The 19,751-nt window shown below is 43.5% G+C and overlaps 1 pseudogene and 2 gene segments (V, D, J or C); all 3 read left to right on the plus strand.

Annotated features, from left to right (window-relative positions):
* Positions 1–9: 9 nt before the first annotated feature.
* Positions 10–529, plus strand: LOC119936560 (annotated as a pseudogene).
* Positions 530–2,602: 2,073 nt separating this feature from the next.
* On the plus strand, positions 2,603–6,959 carry LOC119936561. The segment is given in 3 exon segments: positions 2,603–2,657; positions 2,869–2,991; positions 6,625–6,959. Coding segments are annotated over 3 exon segments (513 nt in total).
* Positions 6,960–12,795: 5,836 nt separating this feature from the next.
* LOC119936680 lies at positions 12,796–13,325 on the plus strand. The segment is given in 2 exon segments: positions 12,796–12,876; positions 12,991–13,325. Coding segments are annotated over 2 exon segments (381 nt in total).
* The last annotated feature ends 6,426 nt before the right edge of the window (positions 13,326–19,751 follow it).

Consider the following 19,751-nt stretch of genomic DNA (forward strand, 5'->3'; position numbering starts at 1 on the left):
GCCCCCACCATGAAGTCTGTCCTCAGTCTGGTTTCCATCTTGACTCTGCTCCAAGGTAATTGAGTAAAGACTGAAAGACATGAATAATATGTGTGTGTGTGTGTGTGTGTGCGTGCGTGTGTGTGTGTGTGTGTGTGTGTGTGTGTGTGTGTGTGTAACTGTTCTCATGCTCCATGCTGTCTCTATGTTTGCAGGTGTCCAGGGTGATGTCCAGCTGGTGGAGTCTAGGGGAGATGTGAGACAGCCTGGGGGGTTTCTGCACCTCTCCTGTAAAGCCTCCGGATTCTCCTTCAGTAGCGGCTACTACATGAGCTGAGTCTGCCAGGCCCCAGGGAAGGGGCTGGTGTGGGTTGCAACTATAGGTACTGGTACCAGCAACACCTACTATCCAGATTCTGTGAAAGGCCGATTCACCATCTCCAAGGACAACGCCAACAGCCTGGTGCATCTGCAAATGAACAGCCTGAAAACTGAGGACATGGCCCTGTATTACTGTGCCACATACACAGTGAGAGGAACCACATCCTGAGCCTGTCAGAAAATGGAGGAGGATTCGTAGGCTGCAGCTGTCCTGGATTTCCCACCTCTCACCTCACTGATTACTAAAAATTCCTGAAGATTACATAATCTAACATTTGATCAAGAAGAACGATTCTTTGTCAATCTTTCAGTATTTTCCTCTTATATATGAGACATTCCTTATGAATTTTTCCTCATTCCAAATTTTATTTAAACATATTTATTTTCTGATTCTCAACAGAAACAACCAAAGACTGCAAATCTAAAATAGTGAAATAAAAAGAGTCCAGTGATTCATCATAGTATGGTGTCTACTGCTACTAATAAAGCACATCCCAAGAGCACATTTAATCAACTCTACTAATGAGCACTGCACCTTCTTTCTCTGAATTCCACCTAATTTTGAAATGTTCTCTCTGAGAAGGGCAGGTATTAGAAGCAGAAAATATGAGAGCGTTAGCATAAGAGAAAAAGAAGAGACCAGAAACCTGGGTAATATGTACCTTTTGATCCATAAAGTTTTACTAAGTTATTGTTTACTTAATGATACCAGCTATTAAGGATTTGTCAGTGAAGAATGAATAGATGACACCAGAATGAATGGAAACTGAATGGAATTAATCAGTAGTATTTATTAAACAATTAATCATCAATCCTATTCTTTGAGCACTTACTGTTTGCAGAGGACTGTACTGTTTGGAAGAGTGTGATATAATAGACATATTTCCTGCCCACTATGAGCTTATAGCCCAGAGGGGTGCAGTCTAGTGGGTTGCATTTGAGGAAGAGGCTGTTTTCCTTTAGCTAAGGCTTCACTGAGGTGGGGGCCAGGAGAAAGGAAACAGGGCTCCATTGCCATGATTTTTGACCAGAGGATCAATCAATCATAGGTATTTATGGAGTGCTTACTGTGTGCAGAGCTCTGGACTAGGCACGTGGATAAGAACAATATAATAGCCATGATCCCTACCCACAAAGAGCTTTCAGTGAAGAGCTTTTAACATTCATTAAAATAAATTTCAGATCTCCCGCTCTGGACTGTAAAGTTGTTATGGTCAGAGAACATGTCTGCTAAGTTGGTTGCATTTTACTCTCTCAGGTGCTTAGTGAGGTGTTCTACAGATAGTAAGCACTCAATAAATACCATCGATTGATTGATAGATAAGAGAAACGACAAAGTGGAAGGCTAAGTACATAAAGGCTGTGTGGGGAAGGGTGGGGTGAATATCAAGTACCTAAGGGGTACAGATCCCAGTGTATAGTTGTGCAGAGGAGGGTGATTAGGGGAAATGAGATTGGTTGATACCAGTCTGGGTCCATGTGCTAAGATACTTGGTCTATGTGTGTCCTGTGCAGTCTTTCCGGTGGTCATGGACCATTCTGTAAAGCTCCTGGGCCTGGCATGATCCATAGGCAGTTATTGATGGAATAGCAGAGGAAGGGCCATAGGCCGCTCAGAGTTCTGAGTCCACCTCTATCTCAGGTTGCATCTCCAGCTAGCCTGGGGCAGATTCCCTGCAAAACCTCTTGGGGAATTCTCAGCCACCAGGCCTGGTGATGACTGAGGGCTCAGGGACAGACCCATTCTCCTGTTTCTGACCAAAACAGCCAACTCCCCTAGTCAGGAGAGCCCCAGGCACAAGAGCCCTCTTCATCGACTCTCCCCTTTATACCCAGAGTGGGCATTCTCTTTGAAAATCACCCCCAGACTCACAGGTGAAGTAGTGTCCCCACATTGAGGAGAGTCTATCTCTCTCCTGACCCTGGGCTGGAGGTCTCTGGAAAATCAATCAATCAATCAATCAATCAATCAATTGTATTAATTGAGCACTTAGTGTGTGCAGAGCACTGTACTAAGCGCTTGGGAAGTACAAGTTGGCAACATATAGAGACAGTCCCTACCCAACAGTGGGCTCACAGTCTAAAAGGGGGAGACAGAGAACAAAACCAAACATACTAACAAAATAAAATAAATAGAATAGATATGTACAAGTAAATTAATTAAATAAATAAATAGAGTAATAAATATGTACAAATATATATACATATATACAGGTGCTGTGGGGAAGGGAAGGAGGTAAAGATGTTGTTTTTAGGTCCAGAAGAGTATGAAATTCTGATGGCTGATAATATCCTTAGTATCTAGTAGGTAAAATATCTACAAGCTTCGCAAACATGTCTGAGTCAACCTCAGGGCTTTATCTGAGGTCTCCGGCTGGTCCTTCTGCCTGAGGCAGAAGGCAGGGAATGAGCCCCAGGAAGCAGCTCCTGTGCTCTTATAGAGAAGAAGAGATGCAAATGGGGCTCCTCGAACCCTTAATAAAGCCCTCCTGGCCCCTGTTCCTGCAGCTCTGGGAGAAGAGCTCCAGTCCCGCTGTCTGTGCTATTCCGTTCCTGCCCCCCAGAACTGCCTCAAAGCCCCCACCATGCAGTCTGCCCTCACTTTGGTTTCCATCCTGACCCTGCTCCAAGGTAATTGAGGAAAGATGTGAGAGACATGGACAATTTGTGTGTGTGTGTGTGTGTATGTATAACTCTTCTCATGATCCACGCTGTCTCTATTTTTGCAGGTGTCCAGGGTGATATCCAGCTGGTGGAGTCTGGGGGAGATGTGAGACAGCCTGGGGGGTCTCTGCGCCTCTCCTGTAAAGCCTCTGGATTTACCTTCAGTAACTACTATATGGACTGGATCCGCCAAGCTCCAGGAAAGGGGCTGGAGTGGGTTGCTATGATACGTAACGTAGCTAATTCACAAACTACAGAGTACGCTGCATCAGTGAAAGGCCGATTCACCATCTCCAGAGACAACGCCAACAGTGTGGTGTATCTGCAAATGAACAGCCTGAAAACCGAGGACACGGCCCTGTATTACTGTGCGAGAGACACAGTGAGAGAAACCAAACCCTGAGCCTGTCAGAAACCCTGGGAGGATTCCTGGGCTGCTGCTGAATAGGGGAACAGAGTAACAAAAACCACAGAAAAAAGTCTTAGCCCAATCACTGATTCTATTATTAATGTTGGTACCAATTCCTGAGGAATTCTTCCCCGACCAATTCCTTCATGTATGTTAAGTTAATATGAACTGGCCATTTTTTCTCTGTAGGTAATTCAAATATCCATATGCAGCTTAAATACAAACTTCATTGATTCAATTATTACCTGATTCACAAATTATAAAGCATTGTTTGTAATCAAGTAATCAGCAAATGAAATTCCCAGTTCTTGGAATGTCTATGAACACCCCATAGGCACCCGACACTCCAACTTAGACATGTAGACCAACAGTGAGCAGACACAGACCCTCCGCTCTTCCCCACTCAATCACCCTCAAGCTCAAATAGTCAGGCACAGGGGCAGAAGCAGGGCAGAAGATACAGAGAAGAGGAAGCAGGGAGAAAAGGAATGGAGGTGGGTTGGAGTCAGCAGGGACTGTCAGTTCATGGAATGTAAAATACAAAAAAAATTCTTTATTCACAACAAAGAAAAAATGTTTTTATTTACTTCAGAAGAATATCAACATACTCCTAAATAGCACTTCATGGGAACTACTGAGGGAACCAAAATAGAAATGGTAACTGTTGAAAAGGCCTAAAGAAAATTTTAGAATAAACCACAGTTCTTGGCATACCGTAAGCACTCAATAAATATAACAGGTGGATTGATTACTCTTGCACTTGTCCATAATTTAATTTTTGTTCCCAACTCCCCCAGGGTATAGTAAACATCCACTTATCTATTTCCCATGAATTCAGGTTGGCACCAAGGTTCCTTTTGGCCCAGTAGGATTTTTGGCCCAGTAGGATTACAACCAGGGGCTCTGTCCAACCTGATTAGCTTTTATCGACCGTAACGCCTAGTACAGTGCCTGATACATAATAAGCACTTAACAAGTACCATTAAAAAACCCTAGAATTAGTAGATGTGATCCTGGCCCTCAAGGCATTTATAATCTTGTGGATGAGACAAACAAAGCAATAAATTACATATGAGGAAAAGGAACAGAAGATGAGTTAGTATTTGAGTACCTTTATGTAAGAAACACATAGAGGTGCCATGGGTGACTTAGAATATTTAAGTGTGCATGCGGTACAGAGGAGCAGCAATGTATATAGGGGCAATTTGAGATGAGAAGAGCAGAAATTAATTGGGGAAGAACTCCTGAAGAAAACATGATTTGAGCAGGGCTTTGATGTTGGGGAGACCTGCAGATTAAAGGCAGAGAATGTTCCTGGCAGGAGAAAAGGTGTAAGCAAGGCCAGAAGCAGCAGAGGTGAGAATGAGGTCCAGTGGGTAGGGTAGCTAGTGAGGAATGAAGAGTGCAAGGTAGGGTACAGTGAGAGAACTAAATGGTATAAGGAGAGATCTGATTGAGTTCCTTAAAGCCAATGGTTTTGAAGCAGTGTGGAGTGGGCAATAATAAGGAAGAGGCTTTAGTGGGTGGGATATGCATACGGCTCCAGTGGTAGCACTAACGGTGTCCTTCTCACAAACCAAATCTCCAGAGACACGCCCAGCAACGAGTTCTCTCTGCACCTGAACAGCCTGACAGCCGCAGACACAGCCTTGCACTATTTAGTGTGACACACAGTGTATGGCCCAGACACAAACCTTCCCCTGCAGGGGGGCAGGAGGAAGCTGCGCAGCAGGGGGAGCTCAGGACTCACTGAGACAATCGAGAACAGCTCCAGGAGCATGTGGGGAGTGAGGCAGAGAAGGAGTTTCAGTTCAGAGTTTGTGGTTTCCTCTCCCTGCTCAGTGCACCGCTTTCCCAAGGGACCATCCCCTCCTTCCTGACCCACGACATACGTTGTTCTGAGTGCAGATGGGAGAGGAGAAAATTTTCATTTCCATCCATCCTCCATTGGGACATTTTTTACTGAATGAATCCTCTCCATGTTTATCTCTTCTGGGGAACCCATGGATAGCATCAGTGAGTTGTTTCCTACACTTTGCTGCCTGAGAACCCAGCTTTGAATTTCTGAGAACTTCTTTTGTAGTTCCAGATTATGGGACATCATACAGGTTCTGTAACCTGCTGGCATCTGTTTTAAGGTCTAGGTCCCACACCCTTCTGGAATGTGCAGTTCAAATCCCCAAGAATGCTGGGCATTAGTAACAAACCCAATAACAAACCTAAAACTACCAATTTTGCCTCACATACCTCCCCATACCTTAGAACTGGAATGTATTTCCCTAAAACACTAGACATGACCAATATTTCTAAAACTTTGCCTCACCCTCTGTAATCATCTGGGCTCTTTGCATGCTACGCAGGGACAAATATTTCTCCCCAGTCCACCAAAACTCAAATGGTAGGTGCATTGAGGAATCCTATTTCCCAAACAGTGTATTGAATCATCTTGCTCATTTCCAAATGGAGTCATTCTGAACGCTAAAGAAGCAAGACCAGATGACCCAGCTTTTAATCTGGGTTCCGCTGCTTGTTTGCTGTGGGATCTCAGAAAATCTCTTTGCCCTAGTTTCCTCATCTGTAAATTGGGCATTAAATATCAGTTTTCTTACCTTTTTTTAAAATGGTATTTGTTAAGAGCTTAATATGTGCCAGGCCCTGTACTGTACTGTACATTACTATCAGTATTTTAGATTAATCCCCCTTGCAGCCAGGACAAAGCAAATAATAACCTGAAAAGCAAATAATATCCTTAGTATCCAGTAGATACAAAATCTGCTTCTTCACAAACATGACTGAGTCAACCTCAGGACTTTAACTGAGTACTCTGGCTGGTCCTTCAGTCTGAGGCAGGGAATGAGCCCCAGGAGGCAGCTTCTGTGATCTTATAGAGAAGAGGAGATGCAAATGGGGCCCTTCCAGCCCTGATAAAAGCCTGCATGGCCCCTGTTCCTGCAGCTCGGGGAGAGGACACCCAGCCCCGCTGTCTGTGCTGTTCCCCTCCTGGCCCCAGAACTGCCCCACAGCCCCCACCATGCAGTCCGCCCTAACTTTGGTTTCCATCCTGACCCTGCTCCAAGGTAATTGAGGAAAGACGTGATAGACATGGACAATTCATGTGCGCATGTGTGTGAATGTGTATGTGTGTATATGTGTAACTGTTCTCATGATCCATTCTGTCTCTGTGTTTACAGGTGTCCATGGTGATGTCCAGCTAGTGGAGTCTGGGGGAGACGTGAGACAGCCCGGGGGATCACTACGCCTCTCCTGTAAAGCCTCCGGATTCTCCTTCAGTAGCAGCTACTATGTCAGCTGGGTCCGCCAGGCTCCAGGAAAGGGGCTCGAGTGGGTCTCGTATATAAAATGCGATGGGAGCTATCCAAACTATGCGGACTCTGTGAAAGGCCGATTCACCATGTCCTTGGACAGTGCCAACAACTTGGTGCATCTGCAGATGAACAGCCTGAAAACCGAGGACACGGCCCTGTATTACTGTGCAGGAGACACAGTGAGAGAAACCATATCCTGAGCCTGTCAGAAAACCGGGGAGGATTCCCGGCTGCAGCTGGATGGTGGAGCAGAGCAGCAGAGACCACAGATAACAGCCCAAATCTGGATTACATACCCCCGACTACAGGAATTACTAAAAATTCCTGAAAATTACATGATCTGACATTTGATCAAGAAGAATGATTATTTGTCTATCTTTCAATATTTTCCTCTTAAGTATGAGACATTCCTTATGACTTTTTCCTCATTTCAAATTTTATTTAAGCATATTTACGACATATACTATATGATATTATGATATATCAGAAATATATTTCTTATTCTCAACAGAAACAACAAACAAAACAACATGCAAATCCAAAACAGTGAAATAGAAAGAGTCCAGTGATTCATATAATACAGAGTCTACTGTTACTAATGATGCACATTCCAAGAGCACATTTAATCAACTCTACTAATGAGCACTGCATCTTCTTTCTCTGAATTTCACCTAATTTTAGATGGTCTTTCTGAGAAGGGTAGGTACTAGAAGCAGCAAGTATGACAGAGTTAGCATAAGAGAAACAGGAGAGACCACAAAACTGGGTAAAATATACCTATTGATCCATAAAGTTTTACTAAGTTATTGGTTATTTAATGAAATCTCTTGTGAAGAGTTTGTCAGTGAAGAACAAATAGATGATGCTAGAATGAATGGAAATGGAATCAAATCAATCAGTAGTATTTATTAAACAATCAATCATCAATTGTACTTATTGAACATTTACTGTGTGTGCACAGAGCACTGTACTAAGCAGTTGGAAGAGTATAATGTAACAGACACACTCCCTGCCCACCTCGAGTTTATACTCTAGATGGAGGAAACAGACAATAATAAAAAATAAATAAATTACTGATATGTAACATAAATATTTTGGGGCTGGGGAGGGAAAATGAATAAGGAGAGCAAGTTAGGGTGATGCCGGAGAAAGTGGAAGAAAAGGAAGCAAGTTCTTAGTCAGGGAAGGTCATTTGGAGGAAATGTGCCTTTAATAAGGCTTGGTAGTTGGGGAGAGAAATTGTCTGGTGGCTCTGAAGAGGGAAAGTGTTTCTGGCCAGAGGCATGATGTGAGCAAGAGGTTGGCAGTGAGATAAATGAGACTGAGATACAGGGAGAAGGTTAGCATTAGAGGAGCTAAGTGTGCCAGCTTGGTTTTACAGGCTTGGTTGTAGTAGGAGAGTATTAAGGTGAGGAAGGTGGGGGTAAGGTGATTGAGTGCTTTAAACCCAATGGTGAGGAGTTTTTGTTTGATGCAGGGGTGGATATGAAACCAATGGAGGTTCTTGAGGAGCAGGGAAACGTGAACTGACTGTTTTTCTAGGAAAATGATCCAGGCAGCTGAGTGAAGAATGGACTGAAGAGCAAGGAGAGACAGGAGGCAGGAAGGTCAGTAAGGTGGTTGATACAGTAATCAAGGTGGTATTGGATGAGCTCTTGGATTAACATGATAGCAGTTTGGTTGGAGAGGAAAGGCCGGATTTTAGCGATGTTATGAAGGTTGAAACAATAGGATTCTGTAATATAATGAATATGCAGATTGAATGAGAGAGCCGAGTCAGTGATGATACCAAAGTTAGGGTTGTGAGACAGGAAGGAGGGTTGTGCTGTCTACAGTGATGGGAAAGTCAGGGGGGAGGACAGGGTTTTTGTGAGAAGATAAGGAGTTCTGTTTTGGACATTTGAATTTTATTCGTGTTCCCACCTCAGCCCCAGCCCCACACTTATATACATACCCATAACATTTATTTATAGTAATGTCTGTCTCCTCCTCTAGACTGGGCATGGAATGTGTCTGTTTCATTGTTATATTGTACTGTCCTGAGCACATAGTACAGGGCTCTGCACACACTAAGTTCTCAATAAATACAACTGATTGATTGATAGATTGATTAAAGTAGCATGTTCTAGTGGATAGAGAATGGGCCCTAGAAATCAGAAGGACCAGTTTTTTAATCCCAGCTCCACCCCTTGTCTGCTGTGTGACACTGAGCAAGTCTCTTAACTTCTCTGTGCCTCAGTTACCTCATCTGTGAAATAGGGATTAAAATTGTCACCCCTAAATGGGACGAGGTCTGTGTCCAACCTGATTATCTTCTATCTACCCCAGTGCTTAGAATAGTGCCTGGCACATAATAAATGCTTAACAAATACACAAAAACCAAAACCAGAATTAGATATGATCCCATCCCTCAAGTGGTTTATCCCCTTGCAGTTGAGACAAACACTATAATAAATTACATATGAGGAAGAAGGAACAGGATATCTGTTAGTATTTGAGAAGTGGATGTAAGAAATGTATAGAGGTACTATGGGTTGCTGAGAATACTTCACTGTTTATGTGGCATACAGTGTCAGCAGTGTACATTGGGGTGATTTGAAATGAGGAGATGAAATATTAACTGGGGAAGGATGCCTGAGGAAATGTGATTTGAGAAGGGCTTTAAAGCTGGGGAGAGTTGTAGATGGAAAGCAAAGAGAGCTCCTGGCAGGAGGAAAGGTGTGAGCAAGGCCAGAAACAGCAGAGGTGAGAATGAGGTCTAGTGAGTAAGGTAGCTAATGAAGAATGCTTAGAACAGTGCTTTGCACATAGTAAACACTTAATAAATTTCATTATTATTATTATTGTTAAGAATGTAAAGTGCAACCTCGGGAATAATACGAGGAGTGAACAGTGTAAGAAGGAGAGAGTTGATTGAGTTCCTTAAAGCCAGTAGTATTGAAGTGGCATAGAATAGACAATAATTGAAGGTATTTTAATTGTGAGGAGTCATGTATAGAATAATGTACCAGAGAAATGATTGAGATAGCAGAACATTGACTGGAGAAGGGAAGGAGTAGAGGCAGGAGGTCAGTGAGGCTGCTGAATCAGAGAACAGAGAAATAGAAACCACAGACAAGTCTTAGCCCAATCACTGATTCTAACGTTAATGTTGTTATTATTATTATTAAGTTCCGTCTAGTCATTTCTGATTCATAGCCATTCCATGGATATACTTTTTCCAGAGCGTCCTGTCCTCTGCCAGGACATCATTAGAACCTTTCTAATGATTCTTCTGTTATCGTAGTTATGGTCTCCATTCATCTAGCTGCTGTTCTACCTCTTCTATGTTTTCCCCGGACTTTTCCCAGCATTAGTGTCTTCTCCAGAGAATCAGGCCTCCTGATTATGTGTCCAAAATATGCTAATCTAAATCCGAGTCATTTGGCCCTCCAAAGACCACTTTGGCTTAATTTGCTCCATTAATGTTGCTACCAATTCCTAAAGAATTCCCCTCCCACCAAATTCCTTCAAGTTCTATAGGTAATTTGAAGGTCTTCAAAATCCCAAAGCAGCCTTATTCAGTTTAAACACAAACTTCATGGATTCAATTACTACCTGATTCACAAATTATAAGGAAATGTTTGTAATCAAGCAAGCAGCGAATGGAATTCCTGGTTCTTGGAATGAATGTGAACACCCCTTCTGCACCCAACTCCGTAACCTAGAAAACAGTTACCCAACACAGACCCTCCCACTCATCCCCGCTCACCCACCTCCAGCCTCACATAGGAACAGGGGCAGGAGCACAGAAGACACAGAGGAGAGGAAGCAGGGAGCGAAAGAATGGAGGAGGGCTGAGGTCAGGAGGGACTGTCAATTCATGGAATGCAAAACACAAAAAATGTCTTTATGCACAACAGAGATAAAATGAATTTACTTAGTTCAGAATAGGATCAAAATTCTCTTAAATAGCAATTCACAGGAACTACTGAAGGAACCAAAATAACAGTGGCAACTGGATAAAAGCCCTAAATAAAATTTTTGAATAAACCACAGTGTTCTGCACACAGTAAGCACTCAATAAATATAACAGATGAATTGATTACTCTTGCACTTGTCCATAATTTAGTTTTGGTTCCCAACTCCCAAAGATATAGTAAACATCAGCTTACCTGTTTCCCATGGATTCAGGTTGGCATCAAGGTTGTTTTTAGGCCCAGTAGGATTTTAGGCCCAGTAGGACTGAACAAAGGGGTTCTGTCAAGCCTGATTAGCTTGTATCTACACAAGCATCTAGAACACTGCCTGACACATAAGCACTTAACAAATACCATAAAAAACCCCTAGAATTAGTAGATATGATCCTGGCCCTCATGGTGTTCACAGTCTTGTGGATGACACAAACACGCTAATAAATTAGATATAAGGAAGAAGGAACAGGAGATGAGTTAGTATTTGAGTAACATTATGTAAGAAACATATAGACGTGCTATGGGTGACAGAATATTTAAGTGTGTATATGGTAAAGAAGGGCAGGAGTGTATATTGGGACGATTTGAGATGAGGAGATCAGTAATTACTTGGGAAAGGACTCCTGAAGGAAATGTGACTTGAGCAGGGCTTTGAAGTTGGGGAGAGCTGTAGATTGAAGACAGAGAAAAAGTGTGAGCAAGGTCAGAAGTGGCAGAGGTGAGTATGGTAGCTAGTCCAGAGGGTGAGGTAGCTATTGAGGAATGGAGAGAGCAAGATTGAGTATAGTGGGAGAAGTGAATGGTATAAGAAGGAAAGAGTTGATTGAGTTCCTTAAAGCCCGTGGTTTTGAAGTGGTGTGGGCAATAACAAGGAAGGGGTTGGAGAGGATGCAATATGTATAGGGTTCCAGCAGTAGCACTAACTATGTCCCCTTCTTATGTCTCCAAAGACATATCCAAGAACGAGTTCTCTCTTCAGCTGAACAGCCTGACATACGCAGACATGGCCCCATATTACCGTGCAAGACACTCAGTGTATGGCAGGGAGTGTGAGCCCTGACACAAACGTTCCCCTGCAGGGGGTCAGGAGGAGGCTGGGCAGCAGGGGGAGATGAGGACCCACTGAGCACAAGGAGCCCAGTGCTCACGGTCTTACTCTCCATTTTACAGATGAGGTCACTGAGGCAGAGAGAAGTGAAGTGACTTACCCAAGGTTGGACAGCAGACAAGTGGAATAGCTGGGATTAGAACCTAAGTCCTTCTGACTCTCAGATCCGCGCTCTAATGACTGAGCCCCCCTTTTCCTCTGCTCCTCCTCCCCTAGTGCCCCTACTCCCTCCCTCTGCTCTACCCCCTTCCCCGCCCCACAACACTTGGACATATTTGTCTTTGTACATATTTATTATTCTATTTTTTATTAATGATGTTTATATAGCTATAACTCTATTTATCTTTTTTGATGCTATGAATGCATGTCTACTTAGTTTGTTTTGCTGTCTGTTTCCCCCTTCTAGACTGTGAGACCGTTGTTGGGTAGGGATTGTCTCAATCTGTTGCCGAATTGTACTTTCCAAGTGCTTAGTACAGCGCTCTGCATACAATGATCATTCAATCAATACGATTGAATGAATGAGTGAATGACCTCATACCACTTTTGACTGTAAGCCCCACTGCGCTTAGACTTATTGTTTGATCATCTTGTTTCTACTCCAGCATCTAGTCCAGCCCTAATCAAATTGTAAGCAATTATCAGTTGCCATAGTTATTTTTCTCAACTATCAGTATTTTGGATAAATCTCCCTTGCAGTTGGGAGAAAGCAAATAATATCCTTAAAAACCACATAATATCCTTAGTATCTCGTAGGTAAAAACTTCTGCTGCTTCACAAACATGCCTGAATCAACCTCAGGGCTTTATCTGAGGTCTCTGGCTGGTCCCTCTGCCTGAGACAGAAAGAAGGCAGGGAATGAGCTCCAGGAGGTGGCTGCTGTGCTCTTATAGAAAAGAGGAGATGCAAATAGGACCCCTCCAGCCCTGATTTAAAGCAAGGATGCCCCTGCTCCTGCAGCTCTGTGCCATTCCCCTCCTGCCCCCAGAACTGTCCCCACAGCTCTCACCATGCAGTCTGCCCTCAGTTTGCTTTCCATCCTCACCCTGCTCCAAGGTAATTGGGGGAAGATGTGAGACATGGATAATTTGTGTGTGTGTGTGTGTGTGTGTGTGTGTGTGTGTGTGTGTGAGTAACTGTTCTCATGAACCATGCTGTCTCTGTTTACAGGTGTCCAGGGTGATGTCCAGCTGGTGGAGTCTGGGGGAGACGTGAGACAGCCTGGGGGGTCTCTGCGCCTCTCCTGCAAAGCCTCCGGATTCTCCTTCAGTAGCAACTACTTCATGAGCTGGGTCCGCCAGGCTCCAGGGAAGGGGCTGGAGTGGGTCGCAGGTATAGTTACTAGTGGTGGTAGTACATACTACGCAGACTCTGTGAAAGGCCGATTCACCATCTCCAAGGACAACGCCAACAGCCTGGTGCTTCTGCAGATGAACAGCCTGAAAACCGAGGACACGGCCCTGTATTACTGTGCGAGAGACACAGTGAGAGAAACCACATCCTGAGCCTGTCAAAAACCCTGGGAGGATTCCTGAGATGCTGCTGACTTAGGGAACAGAGCAACAGAAACCACCAACAACAGGTCTTAGCCCAATCACTGATTCTATTGTTAATGTTGTTACCAATTCCTCAAGATTTCTCCCCCAACCTATTCCTTCAAGTATGTTAAGTTAATTTGAATTGGTCATTTTTTCTCTATAGGTAATTCAAAGGTCTCCAAAATCCCGAAGCAGCCTTATTCAGTCTAAATACCAACTTTATGGATTCAATTATTACCTGATTCACAAATTGTAAAGCAATGTTTGCAATTGAGCAAGCAGCTAATGTGATTCCCTGTGTTTGAAATGGATGTGAATGCTCCTTCTACACCCAACCCCTTAACCTATACATGTAGGACAACAGTGACCCAACATGGATTCTCCCACTCCTCCCTGCCCTACTATCCCCAGCATCATATAGGAGCAGGTACAGGGCAGGAGACAAAGAGAAGAGGAAAGAGAGAGCAAAGAAATGAAGAAGAAATGAGGTCAGGGAAGACTTTTGATTCATGGAATGTAAAATACCCAAAAATTATTTATGCACAACAGAGATAATGTGTGTTTACTTACTTCAGAAGAAGAGCAACATCCTCTTAAATTGCAATTCATGGGAACTACTGAGGGAACCACAGTAGCAATGATAACAGGTTGAAAGGCTAAAAGAAAACAGTCAATAAATGCGAGAGATGGATGAATTACTCTTGCACTTCTCCATAATTAAGTTTTCGTTCCCAACTCACCAAGAAATAGCAAAGACCATCTTACCTGTTTCCCGTGGCTTCAGGTTGGCTCTGTGGTTCCTTTTAGCCCCTGTAGAATTTTAGCCCCAGTAGGATTGAACACAGGGGCTCTGTTCGACCTGATTAGCTTGTATCTACTGAAGTGCTTAGTTCAGTATCTGGCACATAATAAGCACTTAGCAAATACTATTAAAAATAAACCAAACTAGAATTAGTAGATATGATCCTGACTCTTAAGGCACTGATAATCTTGTGGATGAGACAAACAAAACAATAAATTACATACAAGAAAGAAGGAACAGGAGATGAGTTAGTATTTGAGAAATGTTATGTAAGAAACATATAGTGGTGCTCTGGGTGACTTAGAATATTTAAGTGTGTATGTGGTACAGAGGGGCAGGAGTGTATATTTAAGCAATATGAGATGAGGAGACCAGAAATTAATTGGGAAAGGACTTCTGAAGGAAATGTGATTTGAGCAGGGCTTTGAAGCTGGAGAGAGCTACAGATCGAAGGCAGAGAAAGTTCCTGATAGGAGGAAAGGTGTGAGCAAGGTCAGAAGTGGCAGAGATGAGAGTCAGGTCCAGTGGGTAGGGTAGCTAGTGAGGAATGGAGAGTGCAAGGTTGGGTATAGTGAGAGAACTGAATGGTATAAGGAGAGAGCTGATTGAGTTCCTTAAAGCCAATGGATTCGAAACGGTGTGGGCAATAATTAGGAAGGGGCTGGAGTGGCTAGGATATGCATATGGTTCCAGTGATAGCACTAATTGTGCTATTTGATTCTCAAGAATCAAATCTCCAGAGACATGTCCATGAACAAATTCTCTCTGCAGCTGAACAGTCTGACGGACACAGACACCACCCTGTATTACTGTGCGAGACACACAGTCATGACTGAACTCCTTAAAATCAGCCTATTTCCTGAGTGCTTTCGTAAATCTGTAAAGTCAGCTATTTACTGAGCGCGCCTAAATCCGTAAGATCCTTCTGTTTACTGACCGCTTTCAGAAATCTGTCAAATCGTCCTATTTACTGAGCGCTCGTAAATCCCTAAAACCGTAATGACTGAGCACTTTCGTAACTTTTTAAAATCAGCCCATTTACTGAGCGGTCTCGTAAATCCCTAAAATCAGCCTATTTACTGAACGCTTTCATAAATCCGTCAAATCGTCCTATTTACTGAGCGCCCTCATAAGTGTTTTGTTGTCTGTCTCCCTCTTCTAGCCTGTGAGCCCGTTGTTGGGTAGGGGCTGTCCCTATATGTTGTCGACTTGTACTTCCCAGGTGCTTAGTACAGTGCTCTGCACACAGTAAGCGCTCAATAAATGCGATTGAATGAATGAATGAATGAATGAACAGTGTATGTCAGGGAGTGTGAGCCCAGACACAAACTTTCTCCTGCAGAGGTCAGGAGGAGGCTGGGCAGAAAGGGGGAGCTCAGGACTCACTGAGCACAAGGAGCCCAGTTCCAGGAGAAGGTGGAAAGCGAGGCAGAGAAGCCCTTTCAGTTCAGAGTCTGCGGTTTCCTCTCCCTGCTCAGTGCACAGCTTTCCCCAGGGACTACCCCCTCCTTCCCAACCTGCTACATATGTTGTTCTGAGTGCAGACGGGAGAGGAGAAAATTTTCATTTCCTTCCATCCTCAGTCAGGACATTTTTTACTGAATGAATCCTCTCCATGTTGGTCTGTTCTGGATAGCATCAATGAGTTGTTTCACAGACTTTGCTGCCTGATAATCAGCTTTGATTTGTGACTGAGCACTTCTTCTGTAAGTCCAAATTATGGGACACCATACAGATTCTGTAACCTGTTGGCAACAGTTTTAAGCTCTACGTCCTACGACCTTCTGGGATATGCAGTTCAGACTCCCCAAATAATAATAATAATAATGATGGCATTTATTAAGCGCTTACTATGTGCAAAGCACTGCTCTAAGCGCTGGGGAGGTTACAAGGTGATCAGGTTGTCCCACGGGGGGTTCACAATCTTAATGCCCATTTTACAAATGAGGTAACTGAGGCACAGAGAAGTTAAGTGACTTCTCTGTTGTGGGACCTTCGAAAATCACTTTGCCTTGGTTTCTTCATCTGTAAATTTGGTTTTTAATATCAGTTCCCCAAACATTTTTTAAAATGCTATTTATGAAGAGCTTAACTTGTGCCAGGTACCATACTAATCACTGGGGCAGATGCAACCTTAGCTCACTGTAAGCAGGGAATGTGTCTGTTGATTGTTATAGTATACTATCCCAATCTCTTACTATAGTGCTCTGCACACAGTAGGTGCTGAATAAATAAGAATGAATGAATACAAACTAATCAAATTCAGACTAATCAAATCACAGTCCATATCCCACTAGGGGCTCACAGTCTTAATCTCCATTTTACAGATGAGGTGACTGAGGCACAGAGAAGTTAAGTGACTTGCCTAAGGTTGGACAGCTAACAAGTGGAGGAGCTGGGTTTAGAACCTAGGTCCTTCTGACTCCCAGATAAATGCTTTACCAACTGAGCCCCCCTTCTCCTCTGCTCCTCTTCCCCTCCCCATTGGCCCTTCTCCCTCCCTCTGCTCTACCCCCTTCCCTAACCCACAACACTTGTGTATATTTGTACATATTTATTATTCCATTTATTTTATTAATAATGTGTGTATATATTTAATTCTATGTATCTATTTTGATGCTATTGATGCCTGTCTACTTCTTTTGTTTTGCTGTCTGTCTCCCCCGTCTAGACTGTGAGACCATTGTTGGGTAGGGATTGTCTCTATCTGTTGAAGAATTGTACTTTCTAAGCGCTTAGTACAGTGCTCTGCACACAATAATCGTTCAATCAATACAACTGAACGAATGAATGAATGACTTCATACTGCTTTTGACTGTAAGCCCCATTGTGCTTAGACTTACTGTTTGATCATCTGGTTTCTACTCCAGCATCATACACCAGCCCTAATCAAACTGTAAGCAATTAGCAGGTACCACAATTATTTTTCTTAACATAACTATCAGTATTTTAGATTAATCTCCCTTGCAGCCAGGAGAAAGCAAGTAATATCCTTAAAAACACATAATATCCTTAGTATCTACTAGGTAAAATAAAATTCTGAGGCTTCACAAACATGCCTGAGTCATCCTCAGGGCTTTTTCTGAGGTCTCTGGCTGGTCCTTCTGCCTGAGGCAGAAGGTAGGGAATGAGCTCCAGGAGGTGGCTGCTGTGCTCTTTTAGAGAAGAGGAGATGCAAATGGGGCTCCTCCAGCCCTGATTTAAAACCAGGATGGCCCCTGCCCCTGCAGCTCTGTGCCATTCCCCTCCTGCCACAGAACTGTCCCCACAGCTCTCACCATGCAGTCTGCCCTCAGTTTGCTTTCCATCCTGATCCTGCTCCAAGGTAATTGGGGGAAGATGTGAGACGTGGATAATTTGTGTGTGTGTGTGTGTGTGTGTCTGTGTGTGTGTATGTGTGTGTGAGTAACTATTCTCATGAACCATGTTGTCTCTGTTTACAGGTGTCCAGGGTGATGTCCAGCTGGTGGAGTCTGGAGGAGACGTGAGACAGCCCGGGGGGTCTCTGCGCCTCTCCTGTAAAGCCTCCGGATTCTCCTTCAGTAGCAACTACTTCATGAACTGGGTCCGCCAGGCTCCAGGGAAGGGGCTGGAGTGGGTCGCAGGTATACTTACCAACAGTGGTAGTACATACTACGCAGACTCTGTGAAAGGCCGATTCACCATCTCCAAGGACAACGCCAACAGCCTGGTGCTTCTGCAGATGAGCAACCTGAAAACCGAGGACATGGCCCTGTATTACTGTGCGAGAGACACAGTGAGAGAAACCACATCCTGAGCCTGTCAGAAACCCTGGGAGGATTCTTGGGTTGCTGCTGGCTGGGGGAACAGAGCTACAGGAATCACAGACAACAAGTTTTAGCTCAATCACTGATTCTATTATTAATGTTGTTACCAGTTCCTCAAGAATTCTCCCCCAACCACTTCCTTCAAGTATGTAAAGTTAATAAGAATTGGTAATTTTTTCTGTATAGGTAATTCAAAGGTCTCCAAAATCCCGAAGCAGCCTTATTCAGTCTAAATACCAACTTCATGGATTCAATTATTACCCCATTCACAAATTATAAAGCAATGTTTGTAATAGAACAAGCAGCAAATGAGATTCCCTGTGCTTGGAATGGATATGAATGCCCCTTCAACACCCGACACCCTAACCTAGACATGTAGACCAAAAGTGACCCGACACTGACCCTCCCACTCCTCCCTGCCCCTTTATCTCCAGCCTCAGATAGTCAGGCACAGAAGCAGATACAGGGCAGGAGACAAAGAGAAGAGGAAAGAGGGAGCAAAGGAATGGAGAAGAACTGAGGTCAGGCAGGACTGTTGATTCATGGAATGTAAAACACATAAAGATTATTTATGCACAACAGAGATAGCATGTATTTACTTACTTCAGAAAAAGATCAACATATTCCTAAATAGCAATTCATGGGAACTACTGAGGGAACCACAATAGCAATGGTAACTGGTTAAAAGGCCTAAAATAATTTAAGAATAAACCACAGTTCTCTGCACACAGTAAGCACTCAATAAATATGAGAGATGGAAGGATTACTCTTGCACTTCTCCATAATTAAGTTTTGGTTCCCAACTCACTGAGAGATACCAAAGACCATCTTAGCTGTTTCCCATGGATTCAGGTTGGCACCACAGTTCCTTTTAGCTCCTGTAGAATTTTAGCCCCAGTAGGATTGAACACAGGGCCTCTGTTCAATCTGATTAGCTTGTATCTACTCAAGTGTTTAGTACAGTACTTGGCACGTAATAAGCACTTAGCAAATACTTTTTAAAAGAAAAATAGAATTAGTTGATATGATCCTGGCTCCTATGGCCTTGATAATCTTGTGGATGAGGCAAACGAAACGAAAAATTACACACGAGGAAAAAGGAACAGGAGATGAGTTAGTATTTGAGTAACGTATGTAAGAAACATATAGAGGTGCTATAGGTGACTTAGAACATTAAAGTGTGTATGTAGTACAGAGGGGTAGGAGTGTATGTTTTGGTGATATGAGATGAGGGGACCAGAAATTAATTGGGAAAGGAGTCCTGAAGGAAATGTGATTTGAGCAGGGCTTTGAAGCTGGAGAGAGCTGCAGATTGAAGGCAGAGATAGTTCCTGGTAGGAGGAAGGTGTGAGCAAGGCCAGAAGTGGCAGAGGTGAGAGTGAAGTCCACTGAGTAGGGTAGCTAGTGAGGAATGGAGAGTGCAAGATGGGGTATAGTGAGAGAAGTGAATGGCACGAAAAGGAGACAGCTGATTGATTCCCTTAAAACCAATGGTTTTGAAGTGGTTTGGGCAGTAATAATGAAGGGGCTGCAGTAGCACTAATTATGTCCCCCTCTCAGACCAAATCAAATCTCCAGAGACACATCCAAGAATGAATTCTCTCTGCAGCTGAACAGCTGACAGCCACAGACATGGCCCTGTATTATTGTGATACACAGTGTATGGTAGTGAGTTTGAGCCCAGACACAAACTTTCCCTTGCAGGGGGGCAGGAGGAGGCTGGGCAGCAGGGAGAGCTCAGAGTCCACTGAGCACAAGGAGAACATGATATGAGATGAGGAGACCAGATATTAATTGGGAAAT

The sequence above is a fragment of the Tachyglossus aculeatus genome, chromosome 14, assembly GCF_015852505.1.
Source record: "Tachyglossus aculeatus isolate mTacAcu1 chromosome 14, mTacAcu1.pri, whole genome shotgun sequence".
NCBI lineage: Eukaryota > Metazoa > Chordata > Mammalia > Monotremata > Tachyglossidae > Tachyglossus > Tachyglossus aculeatus.